General features: G+C 46.2%; 1 protein-coding gene across 1 annotated transcript in view; it reads left to right on the top strand.

Annotated features, from left to right (window-relative positions):
* The window catches only part of TTC22 (tetratricopeptide repeat domain 22), a 36,281-nt gene extending 21,584 nt beyond the window's left edge, over nt 1–14,697 (top strand). Inside the window, exons 4-7 of the mRNA XM_030207292.1 lie at nt 1,953–2,071; nt 5,203–5,364; nt 11,488–11,640; nt 13,380–14,697. Coding sequence (XP_030063152.1) covers nt 1,953–2,071; nt 5,203–5,364; nt 11,488–11,640; nt 13,380–13,910 — 965 coding nt within the window. The 3' untranslated portion in view covers nt 13,911–14,697. The remainder of the gene's footprint in view (nt 1–1,952; nt 2,072–5,202; nt 5,365–11,487; nt 11,641–13,379) is intronic.
* Nucleotides 14,698–15,054: the final 357 nt, after the last annotated feature.

Here is a 15,054-nt window from a genome sequence, read left to right as displayed (position 1 = left end):
ACACCTCCCTCCCCTACAGATCCCCAAGACCAACTAAATTAATTCCCCCCTATATCCCCCTCCCCCTCAATCTCCCATACATGTGTATACCCTGGAGGAAAGGAGAAACAGGGGTGATATGATAGAGACGGTCAAATATTTGAAAGGTATTAATCCGCAAACGAACCTGTTCCGGAGACGGGAAGGCGGTAGAACTAGAGGGCGTGGAATGAGGTTGAAGGGGGGGCAGACTCAAGAAAAATGTCGGGAAGTATTTTTTCACGGAGAGAGTGGTGGATACTTGGAGTGCCCTTCCACAGGAGGTGGTGGAGATGAAAACAATTCAAAAATGCATGGGATAAACATAAAGGAATCCTGTTCAGAAGGAAGGGATCCTCAGTAGCTTAGCGGAGATTGGGTGACAGAGCTGGTGGTGGGAGGTGGAGCTAGTGCTGGGCAGACTTCTACAGTCTGTGCCCTGAAAATGGTAGATACAAATCAAGGTCAGATATACATATAAAGTAGCGCATATGAGTTTATCTTGTTGGGCAGACTGGATGGACCGTAGAGGTCTTTTTCTGCCGTCACCTACTATGTTACTATAAGTTATGTTATGTGTGGGTTTTTTTTTTTTTAATGTTTTTTTCTCAATGCATGCTTATGGAGATAGAAGGCAAATGGAATGGTCTCAAAAGCCAAAGAGGGTAAAACCACTTTCAGTTATTATGTGAACACTTAAGAGGCCTTTTACTAAGCTGCATTAAGTGCTAATGTGAGCCCAGCGCAGCTTAAAATGGTGGACCCAGGGACGTGGTCTGGTGTCCTGCAATAACTGCTAAATATATGTGTGCTATGTACTAAAAATATTTTACATTTTTTGAGTGGGTGTGTCGAGGGGGGATGGAGAGTGGGCATTTTTGTGCTAATCAGTTAGAGGCCCTTTTACTAAGACGCGCAGAAAAGTGTCCTGCGCTGGTGTAGCTAAGTGTTTTGGCGTAGCAAGGGCGGGGCAGTGGGGGCTGTCCGCCCCGGGTGCACGCTGCTGGAGGGTGCAGAGAGCAGCCGCGCGCCTGTCGGCTCCGCTGGTTCCCTGCTCCCTCTGCCCCAGAACAGGTTACTTCCTGTTCCGGGGCAGAGGGAGCCAGTGGAGCCGACAGGCGCGCGGCTGCTCTCTGCACCCTCCAGCAGCCAAGAATGCACCCGGGGGGGGGGCTTGATGCGCCAGGGAGGGGGGTGTCATTGCGCTGGGGGGGGGGTGTCGTGCTGCACCCTGGGGGGATGGACGCTGCTGCACCTGGGGGGGGGGTGCACAGTGGCAATCCGCCCCGGGTGGCAGCCGACTTAGGATCACCACTGCTCATGTGCTAACAGGGCGGTAAGCATCAGCGTATGTAAACTGGCGATTACCACTGGGTAAGCGCCACGTAGTAGAAAATAGAAAATATTTTCTGCCGCGTGTTGTGGATGCACATCAAAAATGGAATTACCACCCAGGTCATGCAGTAGCTGGGCGGTAAGGTCTCACACATTAACTGTGTAGTATTGGTCATTGCTCGTTCAAATGCCGATTACCGCCCACACGCTATAAAATAAAAATATTTTAATGATGCGCATAGGGGACGCACGCGGTAGCCAGGCGGTAACTCAGAATTGACGCAAGTTGGGCGTGCGTAAGCGCTTACGCGGCTTAGTAAAAGGACCCCTTACTCAGGGAAACACAGCAGTTTATTCATTCTGCAGCTTGGCGTGGACTAGGCCCAAAACATTTCATTGAATACCCATTTTTAGCCTACTCACTCCTACTCAGCCACCTACACAACTCTGAATAGCAAATATTTCTATTCATCAACCTGCCCAAATAGCTATTTGCCTTGGGCTCCCTGTTTGGTTGCAAGATGGATAAATTGACCCCTTAGCGCAAAAATGGTTTTGTTCCCATCTAATCCCCCATCAAATTCTGTTGTCTCCTTTAGCTTTGGCCTGGTGCTATGTTGGTATGCTGCTGGAACGAAAAGACACCTTTTCCACCACTCCCATGGGCATCCATGACTGCGGCTATTCAAGCACCGATCCCTTGGTCTGCTTTGGCACGGTACTTTTTGTTTATTTATTTGTTGCATTTGTACCCCACATTTTCCCACCGCTTTATCTTATAGCATATGCATACATTTTAACCTGCAGTTGCTATGTTAGTAGAAGCTGTATTACAGAGACCCCTTTTTTTCACACTTCTTTCTGCAATAAAGCCAAGTGTCAGACCTGTGAGTTCTTGTACCAAGTAGAGCGCTGCCGAGTCTGGTACTCGGACCAAGTTCTGCTTGGCGGTCGGACAACCTCAAGTTTCACCTGTGCTGACCGCTGTTCCCCAGAGGTTGAGCCCCTAGGTGCGGGCAGCCCGCAGGGCTTACAAGCTGGAGCAGGAAGAGGGGTGATGAACATGACAGGCAGCAGGCAAGAGTGATCCAGGTACAGGCAGAGTCAGTAGGCAGGCAGCAGGTACGAGAGTAATCCAGGTACCAGGGCCGTGCCAAGGGTTTCTGGTGCCCTCCTGCAGCCTATTAGTCGGCGCCCCTACCCATCCAGGAGCAGGATCACTATGGCTCCGCCCCTACAGTAGTCACACCCCTTTTACCAGCCATGGCATCATTGAAAATATTACACCAATGTAGAAGAAAAATAACTTGTGGGTTTTTTTTGTTTTCATTATAAATAATTTCTGTAAGCTGTTACAGCTCCATTATATTGCTATACATTGCAAAATAAGATAGCAGATGTAAATTCTCAAAGTGGACATATTCCAAACACTAAAATGAAAATAAAATGATTTTTTTCTACCTTTGTTGTCTGGTGACTTTCTTTTTCTGATCATGCTGGCCCAGTATCTGATTCTGCTGCTATCTGTCCTCTTAACTCCGTTTCCAGAGCTTCCTTTCCATTTATTTCTTTACTTTCCTCCTTTCTTCTTCATTTCTTGCACTATATCCATAAATAAAAGCTGGGTCCTCCGCAGACTTGACTGTCCAGTGGATCCAGCTTCTGCCTATTTTCTGCATCCATGCACAGTTTTTCTCCTCTCTTCCTTTTCCCTCATCTCATCTCCTTCATCTCTCTTCCCTTCCCTCCCCTCCCCTCTATGTCCAGCAATTTCTCCTCTCTCCCTGGGCCCTGCTGTCCCATCCATCCATATCCATCCATGCCCATCTGTCCCCTGCCCCTTCCATTCATCCATATCCAGCAATTCCCCTCTCTCCCTGAGCCCTACCCTTCCCATCCATCCATATCCATCCATGCCCATCCTGCTCCCTCCCATCCATGCTCCTCTCTCCCCTGCCCTCCCACTCCCATGTCCCAACTGCCCGCCCTCTTCCCCCCCCCCCCCCCAAGATCCCTTTCCTTTTTCTTTTCTTTTAAATTTACCTCCGTCCGGCAGTGCAGGCACAGTGTCAGTGAAGGAGGCGGCACTCCCGACGTGCGACGTCTCTAGCCTTCCCTTCGCTCAGTGTCCCACCTTCTTCTGACGTCATTTCCTTGATGTCAGAAGAAGGCGGAACACTGAGCGAAGGGAAGGCTAAAGACGTCGCACGTCGGGAGCGCTGCCTCCTTCACTGACGCTGCGCTGCCGGATGCAGGTAAATTTAAAAGAAAAAAAAAGGAAAGGGATCTTGAAGGGGAGAAGAGGGCGGGCAGTTGGGACATGGGAGCGGGAGGGTGAGGTAAGCACGGTGCGGCGGTGCCTCCCAGAAGACGGCGCCCCCCTGCGGTGCTTACCCCGCTTACTGTGTTGGCACGGCCCTGCCAGGTACAGGCAAGGTCAGTAGGCAGGCAGCAGACATGAGAGTAATCCAGGTACAGGCAAGGACAGTAGGCAGGCAGCAGACACAAGAGTAATCCAGGTACAAGCAGAGTCAGCAACGAAGAACAAAGTAGAGGAGAAGCACACTACTGAGCAAGTAACACCTACCAAAGTAGAAGCTGAAGCAAGGAGTCTAGGGAGAGCTCAGCTGATAAAGTGCTGGCGTCTGACATCAGAAGGGAGAAGGGGCACAGCCATAGGACAAGAGCAGGGGAAGGAGGAACCGGAAGACCAACAGGAGAGAAGCAAGGGAAGCCAGGCAGAGGAAGAGCAGACCCAGCAATCAAGGAGCCTGGAAGCCAGGCAGAGAGAGAGAGAGAGAGCAGAGCCAGGTGCATGGAAGGAAAGCAATCAAGGAGCCTGCAGCCAGAGAAGAACTACACACACATGGCTCAGGGCTGTGCCAGTCAAGTGTGCATGTCGACAGGACCCTGCACAGCCCGAGGACGCCGCTTGCATTGAGGTAGGGGACATGACACTAAGACCATGTCCGTTCAATGTAATTCTGCATTATTGGTTATAATGGGCAGAGACTACACCAACCTCAATTTGGTTTCCAGGCAATATGCTATAAAAAGAGAACATATCCAGTAACTGGATTATGTGTGAGCCCATTGGGCAATTGTGTTTTTGGAAATTTAAGAGATCTAAGATCACAGTACAGACAACTCTAATACAGCCTCAGAAACCAACCAGGTGGTTGGGGCTGTTGGTGGTTGGGTACCAACCAGGGACATACAAGGGTGGATGTTCGTGCAACAACCTCATTACTTTTGGTAGTTGTTTAGATTATTGCAGATTTTGGTGGTAAAACCAGGGAAAGAGAGGGTGCTGCATGTTGGATAGAATGGGAGCTTGTATGTCTATATATTAGAACAAAGAAGACAGCAGAATAAGGACTTGGATAAGAAGCAGTATCCTACAAGTTTTGAAGCTTCTGTGGCTGGACGTTGGGATATATTCATGCAATGTAGACAGAGATAACTGAGTAGACTGGATGGGTTAATTGGTTTTTATCTGCCATTATCTACTATGTTCCCATGGTGATGGTCTACCCTTAGTCTAGTGCTTTCCTACCCTCGCCTAGGTTTTCAGTATTACCACAATGAGAGATTTTCATGCACTGTCTCTAATGTTTGGAAATCAATTTCATGCATATTCATTGTGGCAGTTCTGAAAAGTCAACAAGCTAGGGGTGCCTTCAGGAGAGGAGTGGCTTAAAGTATGGCACATTTTTGAAATTCAAATGCAGCTTACACATTCTTAAAGCAAAGTGGAGAGCGATATATGCAGATATATATGTAAGTTTGGATTATCGATAAATTAATATGCTTTGTGGTTGTTTTTGACTGCTTTCTTGGGAGAAACAGGCAATAGAAACGGCAAAAGATGAACCTCTGATACTAAACCGACTGGCAAAGATCTTTCACTTCCTTGGAAAACAAGAAATGGCTATTGGAACCTGTAATATGGCATTAGACGTTCTCCAAGACCCTGAACTCAACTGGCAGGCGTATTGCACACGAGCAAAGGTAATCACTTTCAATTAAACATACCTATATTGTTAAAACACAACACAAAGCATTACAGAACAAAACACTACAATTACATGCATATAATACAGTCTTAAACCCCAATTACCCACAACGTCCTCAAAAAACTTCAATCATAACCAACAGATTGAAATGCTGAAAGAAACCTAGGTAGCAAGAACGAATAGAACAATTTGAACTATAAGGCTGCAAAAGCAAATAATTAATTAACTGACACATATTAACTTAAATACCATCATCACCATCATTTTAAATTTAACATGAAATTCAATAGGTAGCCAGTGCAGTTCAATCAAATACAGAGTAAAATGCTCAAAATTATTTTTACTCAAGACTATACATGTAGCTACATTTTGGCATGTAAGGTGATAACAATCATTAATTAGCCTTAACGAGCGCAAATTGGCATCAGTTACACAGATCCACACCTATTCTATAACCTGCGAGACATATTTATCTCATGCACAACTCTGAAGCGGGCGTGGCCAAGGGAGTGGCATGGATGGGTTAGGAACGTTCCCAGGAGTTAGGTGGAGTTATAGAGTACTTCCATTTCCGCACCCCATCAACAGTAGTTGTGTGTGAACATTTACATCAACCTTTGGCAGGCTTAAATGCTGGCACCCAAAGTTTAAAAAAGGGTTCCCAGATTACCTCTGGTAAAAATCTCGATAATTGATTATACAAACCAGGGTATAATATAATGGAGACGATACCTGTGAGAGGATTGACCCAAGAGTATTCTGAAATATGCTGCTATATATAAATGTAAATATATTAAGGAAGTTCTCAGAGTATAAACTCACCCAAGCGAGGCTACACCGAAGTGATATACGTCTTTAAGGGTGGACGAGCTTCCTGATCGTAGAACATCTCTTAGAATCTTTTTCAATTTTATACATGCAAATGCACACCCGTGCTATTATTTGATTTCAGATAATAAAATAAATATACACCTTCCTCAAAACTTAAGAAACTAGTGAGTCAATGCTATCACTTGCTCCAACAACCTCATGCACTCAAAAAAAATATATAAATTGTAAGTGTGCTATAATAAAACACTCTTAATAGCTTATGTACTTTCTCTCTTTTCACTGTTGTCTATAGTATCAATATATATAAATGGCAAGTGTCGTACTCAGTCGCAAATGCGCAGTAGAGACCCTCTCTGCCCCGGCCCCACGTCAATACGTGATGACGGGGCGGAACAGAGAGGGTCTCTACTGCGCATTTGCGTGAGACACCGCCGTTGCTAACGCTCCCCCCACCCGGAGTCGCCACCGCCACCCACCTTCCACCCGGTCGGGCCCTCGCTCCGCTATTTAAACAGCGAGGGCACGCAGCACACAGCTCTGCTGAGCTGCCGTCGGCCTTCCTTCTTCTTCTCTGCCTGTGTCCCGCCCTCGACGACGTTACGTCACACGAGGGCGGAACACAGGCAGAGAAGAAGAAGGAAGGCCATGGCAGCTCAGCAGCAGAGCTGTGTTTCAATAGCGGAGCGAGGGCCCGACCGGGTGGAAGGTGGGTGGCGACGGCTCCGGGGGCGGGGGCAACTCAGCGGCGGAGGGGGGGCTTTTCAACCCCCTCCTTCCTATACTAGCCCGTTTTTACGGGCTCAATGGCTAGTACATATAATAAATCAAGGCACTTAGCGTTGTATAATCAGGGATGCCACTTCCAAACTGGATTCAGTCCATATCCGCGTGTAATTGCCAACTCTGTCACACGGTTTTGTCAGCTGCTTTCCGATGTTTGTTAACTCGCTGTTGCATAGGAGCCAACTTTTCAAAATTATTGGGGGCGCTAAGCCCAATGGAAATAACCCCTCCCTGGACACATACAAGGAATTTTCTCAATATTGGGGGTGCTCAAGCACCCACAGCGCCCACAGAGTCGGCTCCAATGCGCTGTTGCACGTTTCCTGTTGGAACTGAAGGTGGTAGTTCAACTTTACCGCTCTTGTTGAATGTAACTTTCAAAGTGAAATCATGAAGAGTCCGACTCTGCAGGGTTTTGAAAAACTTCTTCAGGAACATAACTTTTATAATTACACTGCCAATTTGTAACAAAGCCTCCCTGGCACTAGCTTGATTATATTTCCATCAGGGATCTAACTTAATTGAATTGAACTAATTTAGGAGATACGTGATGACATCATTTCCTGCCTAGGACCATTTAAAAACCTCAACCTGATAGCGGTAGAGTACCAACAGAGTAGGGGCCCTTATCTTATTTCTTTTGATAGTGGAGATTTTGACAGCGGAAATTTATCATATGTAGAGTTCCTGAAGAAGTTTTTCGAAACCCTGCAGAGTCGGACTCTTCATGATTGCACTTTGAAAGTTACATTCAACAAGAGCGGTAAAGTTGAACCTACCACCTTCAGTTCCAACAGGAAACGTCCAACAGCGAGTTAACAAACATCGGAAAGCAGCTTACAAAACCGTGTGACAGAGTTGGCAATTACACGCGGATATGGACTGAATCCAGTTTGGAAGTGGCATCCCTGACTATACAACGCTAAGTGCCTTGATTTATTATATGTACAGTGGGGGAAATAAGTATTTGATCCCTTGCTGATTTTGTAAGTTTGCCCACTGACAAAGACATGAGCAGCCCATAATTGAAGGGTAGGTTATTGGTAACAGTGAGAGATAGCACATCACAAATTAAATCCGGAAAATCACATTGTGGAAAGTATATGAATTTATTTGCATTCTGCAGAGGGAAATAAGTATTTGATCCCCCACCAACCAGTAAGAGATCTGGCCCCTACAGACCAGGTAGATGCTCCAAATCAACTCGTTACCTGCATGACAGACAGCTGTCGGCAATGGTCACCTGTATGAAAGACACCTGTCCACAGACTCAGTGAATCAGTCAGACTCTAACCTCTACAAAATGGCCAAGAGCAATGAGCTGTCTAAGGATGTCAGGGACAAGATCATACACCTGCACAAGGCTGGAATGGGCTACAAAACCATCAGTAAGACGCTGGGCGAGAAGGAGACAACTGTTGGTGCCATAGTAAGAAAATGGAAGAAGTACAAAATGACTGTCAATCGACAAAGATCTGGGGCTCCACGCAAAATCTCACCTCGTGGGGTATCCTTGATCATGAGGAAGGTTAGAAATCAGCCTACAACTACAAGGGGGGAACTTGTCAATGATCTCAAGGCAGCTGGGACCACTGTCACCACGAAAACCATTGGTAACACATTACGACATAACGGATTGCAATCCTGCAGTGCCCGCAAGGTCCCCCTGCTCCGGAAGGCACATGTGACGGCCCGTCTGAAGTTTGCCAGTGAACACCTGGATGATGCCGAGAGTGATTGGGAGAAGGTGCTGTGGTCAGATGAGACAAAAATTGAGCTCTTTGGCATGAACTCAACTCGCCGTGTTTGGAGGAAGAGAAATGCTGCCTATGACCCAAAGAACACCGTCCCCACTGTCAAGCATGGAGGTGGAAATGTTATGTTTTGGGGGTGTTTCTCTGCTAAGGGCACAGGACTACTTCACCGCATCAATGGGAGAATGGATGGGGCCATGTACCGTACAATTCTGAGTGACAACCTCCTTCCCTCCGCCAGGGCCTTAAAAATGGGTCGTGGCTGGGTCTTCCAGCACGACAATGACCCAAAACATACAGCCAAGGCAACAAAGGAGTGGCTCAGGAAGAAGCACATTAGGGTCATGGAGTGGCCTAGCCAGTCACCAGACCTTAATCCCATTGAAAACTTATGGAGGGAGCTGAAGATGCGAGTTGCCAAGCGACAGCCCAGAACTCTTAATGATTTAGAGATGATCTGCAAAGAGGAGTGGACCAAAATTCCTCCTGACATGTGTGCAAACCTCATCATCAACTACAGAAGACGTCTGACCGCTGTGCTTGCCAACAAGGGTTTTGCCACCAAGTATTAGGTCTTGTTTGCCAGAGGGATTAAATACTTATTTCCCTCTGCAGAATGCAAATAAATTCATATACTTTCCACAATGTGATTTTCCGGATTTAATTTGTGTTGTGCTATCTCTCACTGTTACCAATAACCTACCCTTCAATTATGGGCTGCTCATGTCTTTGTCAGTGGGCAAACTTACAAAATCAGCAAGGGATCAAATACTTATTTCCCCCACTGTATACTATAGACAACAGTGAAAAGAGAGAAAGTACATAAGCTATTAAGAGTGTTTTATTATAGCACACTTACAATTTATATATTTTTTTTGAGTGCATGAGGTTGTTGGAGCAAGTGATAGCATTGACTCACTAGTTTCTTAAGTTTTGAGGAAGGTGTATATTTATTTTATTATCTGAAATCAAATAATAGCACGGGTGTGCATTTGCATGTATAAAATTGAAAAAGATTCTAAGAGATGTTCTACGATCAAGAAGCTCGTCCACCCTTAGAGACATATATCACTTCGGTGTAGCCTCGCTTGGGTGAGTTTATATTCTGAAGAACTTCCTTAATATATTTACAATTATATATAGCACCATATTTCAGAATACTCTTGGGTCAATCCTCTCACAGGTATCGTCTCCATTATATTATACCCTGGTTTGTATAATCAATTATCAGGCACCCAAAGTTAGGCACAAATCCAGTGTTCTGTAAAGGCCATTCTGTGCAGAACAGCCCTTATACACTTCACGCTTAATGTGGATCATCCTGCTGCTTAACCTTTTGGGTGCCCTATACAGAATCTATAGTTACATCATTTATAGCCCACTGTAGCCAATGTGGAGTACTTAGTCAAGCAGTGGCTCCCAAACCTGGTCCTGGAGGCACCCCAGCCAGTCAAGATTTCAGGATATCCACAATGAATATTCATGAGAGAGGTTTGCATGCACTGCCTCCACCTCATGTAAATCTATCTCATGAATATTCATTGTGGATATCCTGAAAAACTTGACTGGCTGGGGTGCCTCCAGGACCAGGTTTGGGAACCACTGTCTTTGTGGATAACATCTAAAGATGATGTGACAGTATCTCGCTATATAAAACGCACCTCCAACGTTCTAATGAAGCCGGACTTCCGTAGTTATGTAGACCGTTGTTGCTCCTTGAGTGTCTGCCCTGCCCTCACGTCACAACATGATGACATCGAGGGCGGAGCACTGACACTCACTGAAAGCTTCATTACAACGCTGGAGGTGCGAGGAGGAGTGGCGAAAGAGACAAGGCACAGGGGCAGAGGCAGAGCTACACAGGAAAAAAGAGCGTCGCGAGAAAAACAACAACACGGGTATGGCCACAGGGGCGGAGGCGTAACTTCAAAGACAACAAGAACGTCGCGAAGAATACATGAACCCGGGTAACAGCACACGGCGAACGGAAATGTTTCATTGAAGCTGGGAGGAAGCGAGGGAGGAAAGCAGCCTGAACGTGGCAGGGAGGGAGCGAGCCAGCCTGAACATGGGAGGGAGGCAGGCAGGCAGCCTGAACGTGGGAGGGAGCCAGCCAGCCAGCCTGCCTGAATGTGGGAGGGAGCCAGCCTGAACTTGGGAGTGAGAGGGAGAGATGGTCCCTGAACATGAGAGAGGGAGGGAGGGAGGGAGGCCACAATACTGAAAGGTGGAGGGAGGGGGCCACGACCCTGAAGCTGGGAGGGGGGAGGGGAGGAAAAAGGGGAGGGGGTGGGGAAGGAAGGGGGTGGAGAAGGAAGGGGGGAGGGAAGACAGGGGGGAGGGGGAAGGAGGGCAGGAGACGGAGGGGGGAGGGGGGCAGGGGGGTCATTCTTTCTCACACAGACACTCTCATTTTCACACACACACTCTCACACAGACAGTCTCACTCTATGTCTCACACACACACACACACACACTCGCACATTCACTCTGTCTCACACACACTCTCTCAAACATACACACTCAAGAGGAAAACCTTGCTAGCGCCCGTTTCATTTGTCTCAGAAATGGCCTTTTTTACTAGTTAATTATAAAAAATTAAAAAAAAACTTTGTGAAGACAATTCACTTATGAAGAATATATTTTCAAATTAAAGCTTTTTTTTTCCTAAGTACTAAAACTTGATAAAACTTTAACTTCATTAGGGACAGTAGACCAAACTCCAGAATAATGTGTGCCTACTTCTTTAGATTTATATGAAAATATACATTCGAGACCTCGAACGTTCAAAGATGGGACTTGGAGGCCTTCCAGACAGAAAACATCTCATGAGTGCCAAGTCTGACCTGGAGTATATCTTAAACGTCTGCCCCTGCCTGAAGACATACTTAGATATGGGTCAGGTAAGAGAAATCCCCTCTCTCTACTTCCTGTCCTGAAGAGCTAATCTAGCTGATGAAAAGAAAGGACTTATCCAAGAGCAGAATGTGCTGAGCATTGGGGGTAGTCTTTAAGATCCCTTCTAATTAAAGTCTGAATTCTGCGGAGATTTAAGGGCAGACTACATTTGGTTGATTCTTTCACAGGCACAGAATGAGCCCCAACTTGTGGCCGTCACTCAGCTATTCCTATTTTGGGTACCCCAGACCTCTCTCATATGGTTCCTGAATGTGTAACATCATCCCTGCAGCAAGGACTGTACTGTATTAGGAAAGGGCCAGCATGAGGGCTGGCTCAACGTGAACATTCGTTTCCTCTTTACAGAGACCAGCTATATTGCCTCTCCAAATCTCCCACCGCCTTTGCTCTGAAGCTAAGCCCGGGGTCTCTGCTCACGCTGTACAGCTAGTGAGTTTAAAGACCATTGAAAGTCAAAGATATGAAAGGGAAGTGCTACACAATGTGTTTCTTTCAGGGGTAGTGTCTCCAAATGGGTTCGTTTCATAACAGCAATGAACTTCACTCCTAAGCCAGGGTATGTGGAGTACGATCTCAGTCTCTCAAATTTACTGCTAATGTTCACCCAAATACTTGCATTATGCCCAAGAGAGTTTGCTTCTGGAATTCATAAGATATAATGGGGTCAGTATTCAGCAGGAGTAGTCCAGGTATCAAGGACTCCTGTCCTACCCTGATAATTCCCACTCACTGGGTCTAACCTTGACTTTTAGTGGCACTTACCCAGAGAGTCCATTGAAAATCCAGGGAGACCACCTTGGTACTTTCCAAGTAGTGTCGGGGCAATCTGGAGTTCTCCAGACACCCCATTATTCAGAATGAAAGATTGTCCTACGTGAACTCAGGAGCTCTCCGGATTCCACTGCTGAATTTCTGTAGTATCCGCCTAACTCTCAGTGGCCACCTAATACTTGGATTTTCAGCAGCTGTATCCAGGTATTTATTTATTAGTAGCATTTGAGGCATATTTTCAAAGCACTTAGCCTCCCAAAGTTCCATAGGTTTCTATGGAACTTTGGAAGGCTAAGTGCTTTGAAAATGAGCCCCAAGTATCCCACATTTTCCCACCAATTTGCAGGCTCGATGTGGCTTACATTTGCCGTAATGGCGGTTGCCATTTCCGGTTAGCAGAATTACAAATGGTGTTACATTAAGGTGCATACATATGTGGTCTGGTGCTGCATATCTGGGTATATAGAAAAGTCCACAATGGGCAGTGTTTTCAAAAAAAACATTGTCTTCCATGGGCTCAACATTGACCTGAACAAAGTATAGGCAACTTATTCAAGTGTACTTGGAAAATGCTTTTAATTATTTATTTATTTATTGCATTTGTAGCCCACATTTTCCCACACATTTGCAGGCTCAATGTGGCTTACATTGCTCCACCATGGTATCGTCATGACAGACTAACATATACAATTGGTAATTACATAAGAACATGGAAACATAGTGTATAAAATCATCATGTATAGAGAGAATGTTATAGGAATAACAGATAAAGTGGTAATGTAATTAGGTCTATAGCACCCAATACAATGGGAAACATGTCTGTATCTCTCTGCGGAGTTATGTCACCATTCTTTCTCCTGTATTAATGATGTAAAAAAAAATCTTTTAATGTCTGTACATCTGAAGCCTGTTTTAGGGTTTGAATTAATGACTTTATCCTGTGTCCCTAAAGGTCTCTTACTACATGGGTGTAGATGCCATGCAAGAACTCTTCCTAGTGGATGAAAGTGCGTTAAACAATGCTCTGGTATTCTTTGCTAAGGCCATGGAGTTTAATCTTGGTGACACACTGCCCGAGATACAGCTGCTGAGGGGGAAGTGTCTCAGGATTAAAAACGAAGAGCAGAACGCAGTCGAGTGCTTCAAGCAGGCCATTGAACTGGATAACGTAGGCTCCTCGTACACAGAGAGCTTCCGGTGTCTGATGGAAACCCTTCTGATGCTGTTCAACCAGAAGAAGATAATGGCAGAGCTGCTGATCCAGGAAGTGGAACTGTGGGTCAAGAAGGCAGAGGAAAAGTACTCCACGGAGCGCGTTCAGCAGGAACTCCAGCTGGTCTGTCGGAATCATACGACAGAAATCGTGGAACTCTCCAAAGCTATGATCTCCACAGGGAAAATGGATCTGGTGAAGCTCTTGTTTGAAAAAATGAAGACGGACGTTAGAAAGCCCCCACTAAGTGACCGAGCCGCTTCCTTTTAAAATGAAAAGAACTATAAGTATTGCTGAACTGGAAATGTGTCTCACTTATAATGGCATTCTGATCATCTTAGATCTCTTGACAAGTGTGGAACGAAGCTACACAAAGCAGAGTGTGTTTGGAATCAGCAATTTGATTCCACACAGTACAGCGTGAACTTGGAAACAGAAAATTATAAGTGGAAAACCATGAAAGATCGTAGATATGATTTTAAAAAATGTTTCACTCTTCGGTGGCTGCTTTCTCTCCTCCTGGGGCTTGCGGAAGGGAACCATCACTCCTTGCTGTCTACCCCACGTCTCCTACCTGAGGCCTAGAAAGGGACCCCTGGGCCTATACCAACTCTTCTCTACCCCAGATTTATGTTGGAAGGTATCCATAGGCTTCTGCTGACTCTTTTCTCCTCTCAAGACAGGAGATGTGAATCCCTAGAGCTCAAGGAGATTTCTAATCTGCCCTCACTTTGTCTCATCCTGGCACCTGATTAGGGCACACCTCAACCTTGTGCTCATTTGTCTTCTCCAGAACCAGATCTTGGTACAGACAATATAAGAAGGTGTCATGCCATCGTGCAACGATCTGGGCCTGCTGCTGGCACAGTGCAGATACAGAGAACCAGATATGATCTAGAGCCAGCACCCACAGCAATAGAAAAAAAAAATGGAGACTTGAGATCTCTAGACAGTTCCAGGCCCTACAGTAGCAATAACCCTTCCTCGACACCAGTGGCATAGCCAAGGGGGGGCCCGGGTGGGCCCAGGCCCACCCACTTTAGGCTCAGGCCCACCCAGTAGCAGCACATCTATGATGGGGCTGGCAGGGATCCCAAAGTCCCACCATCCAAAAACTCCCAACAACTGTCCCTCCTGTATACCTTGTAAATAGCAGATCTTCACCTGCAGTGAGCAGCGACTGATGCATACTGCTCACACCAGCATCACAGCCTTTCCTCTGATGTATTCCTGCCTATGCGGAAACAGAAAGTTGAATCTGAGGGAAGGCTGTGGGGCCAACATGAGCAGTGTGTATTAGTAGCTTCATGTTGCCGATGAAAATCTGCTATTTAAAAGGTATGCAGGGGAGGGGTGTGTGTTTGAGAGACCATATGGCATGCAGGTGAGAGAAGGAAAGACCAGATCACCTGTG

The sequence above is a fragment of the Microcaecilia unicolor genome, chromosome 6, assembly GCF_901765095.1.
Source record: "Microcaecilia unicolor chromosome 6, aMicUni1.1, whole genome shotgun sequence".
NCBI lineage: Eukaryota > Metazoa > Chordata > Amphibia > Gymnophiona > Siphonopidae > Microcaecilia > Microcaecilia unicolor.
This window is presented reverse-complemented; position numbering and strand designations above follow the sequence as displayed.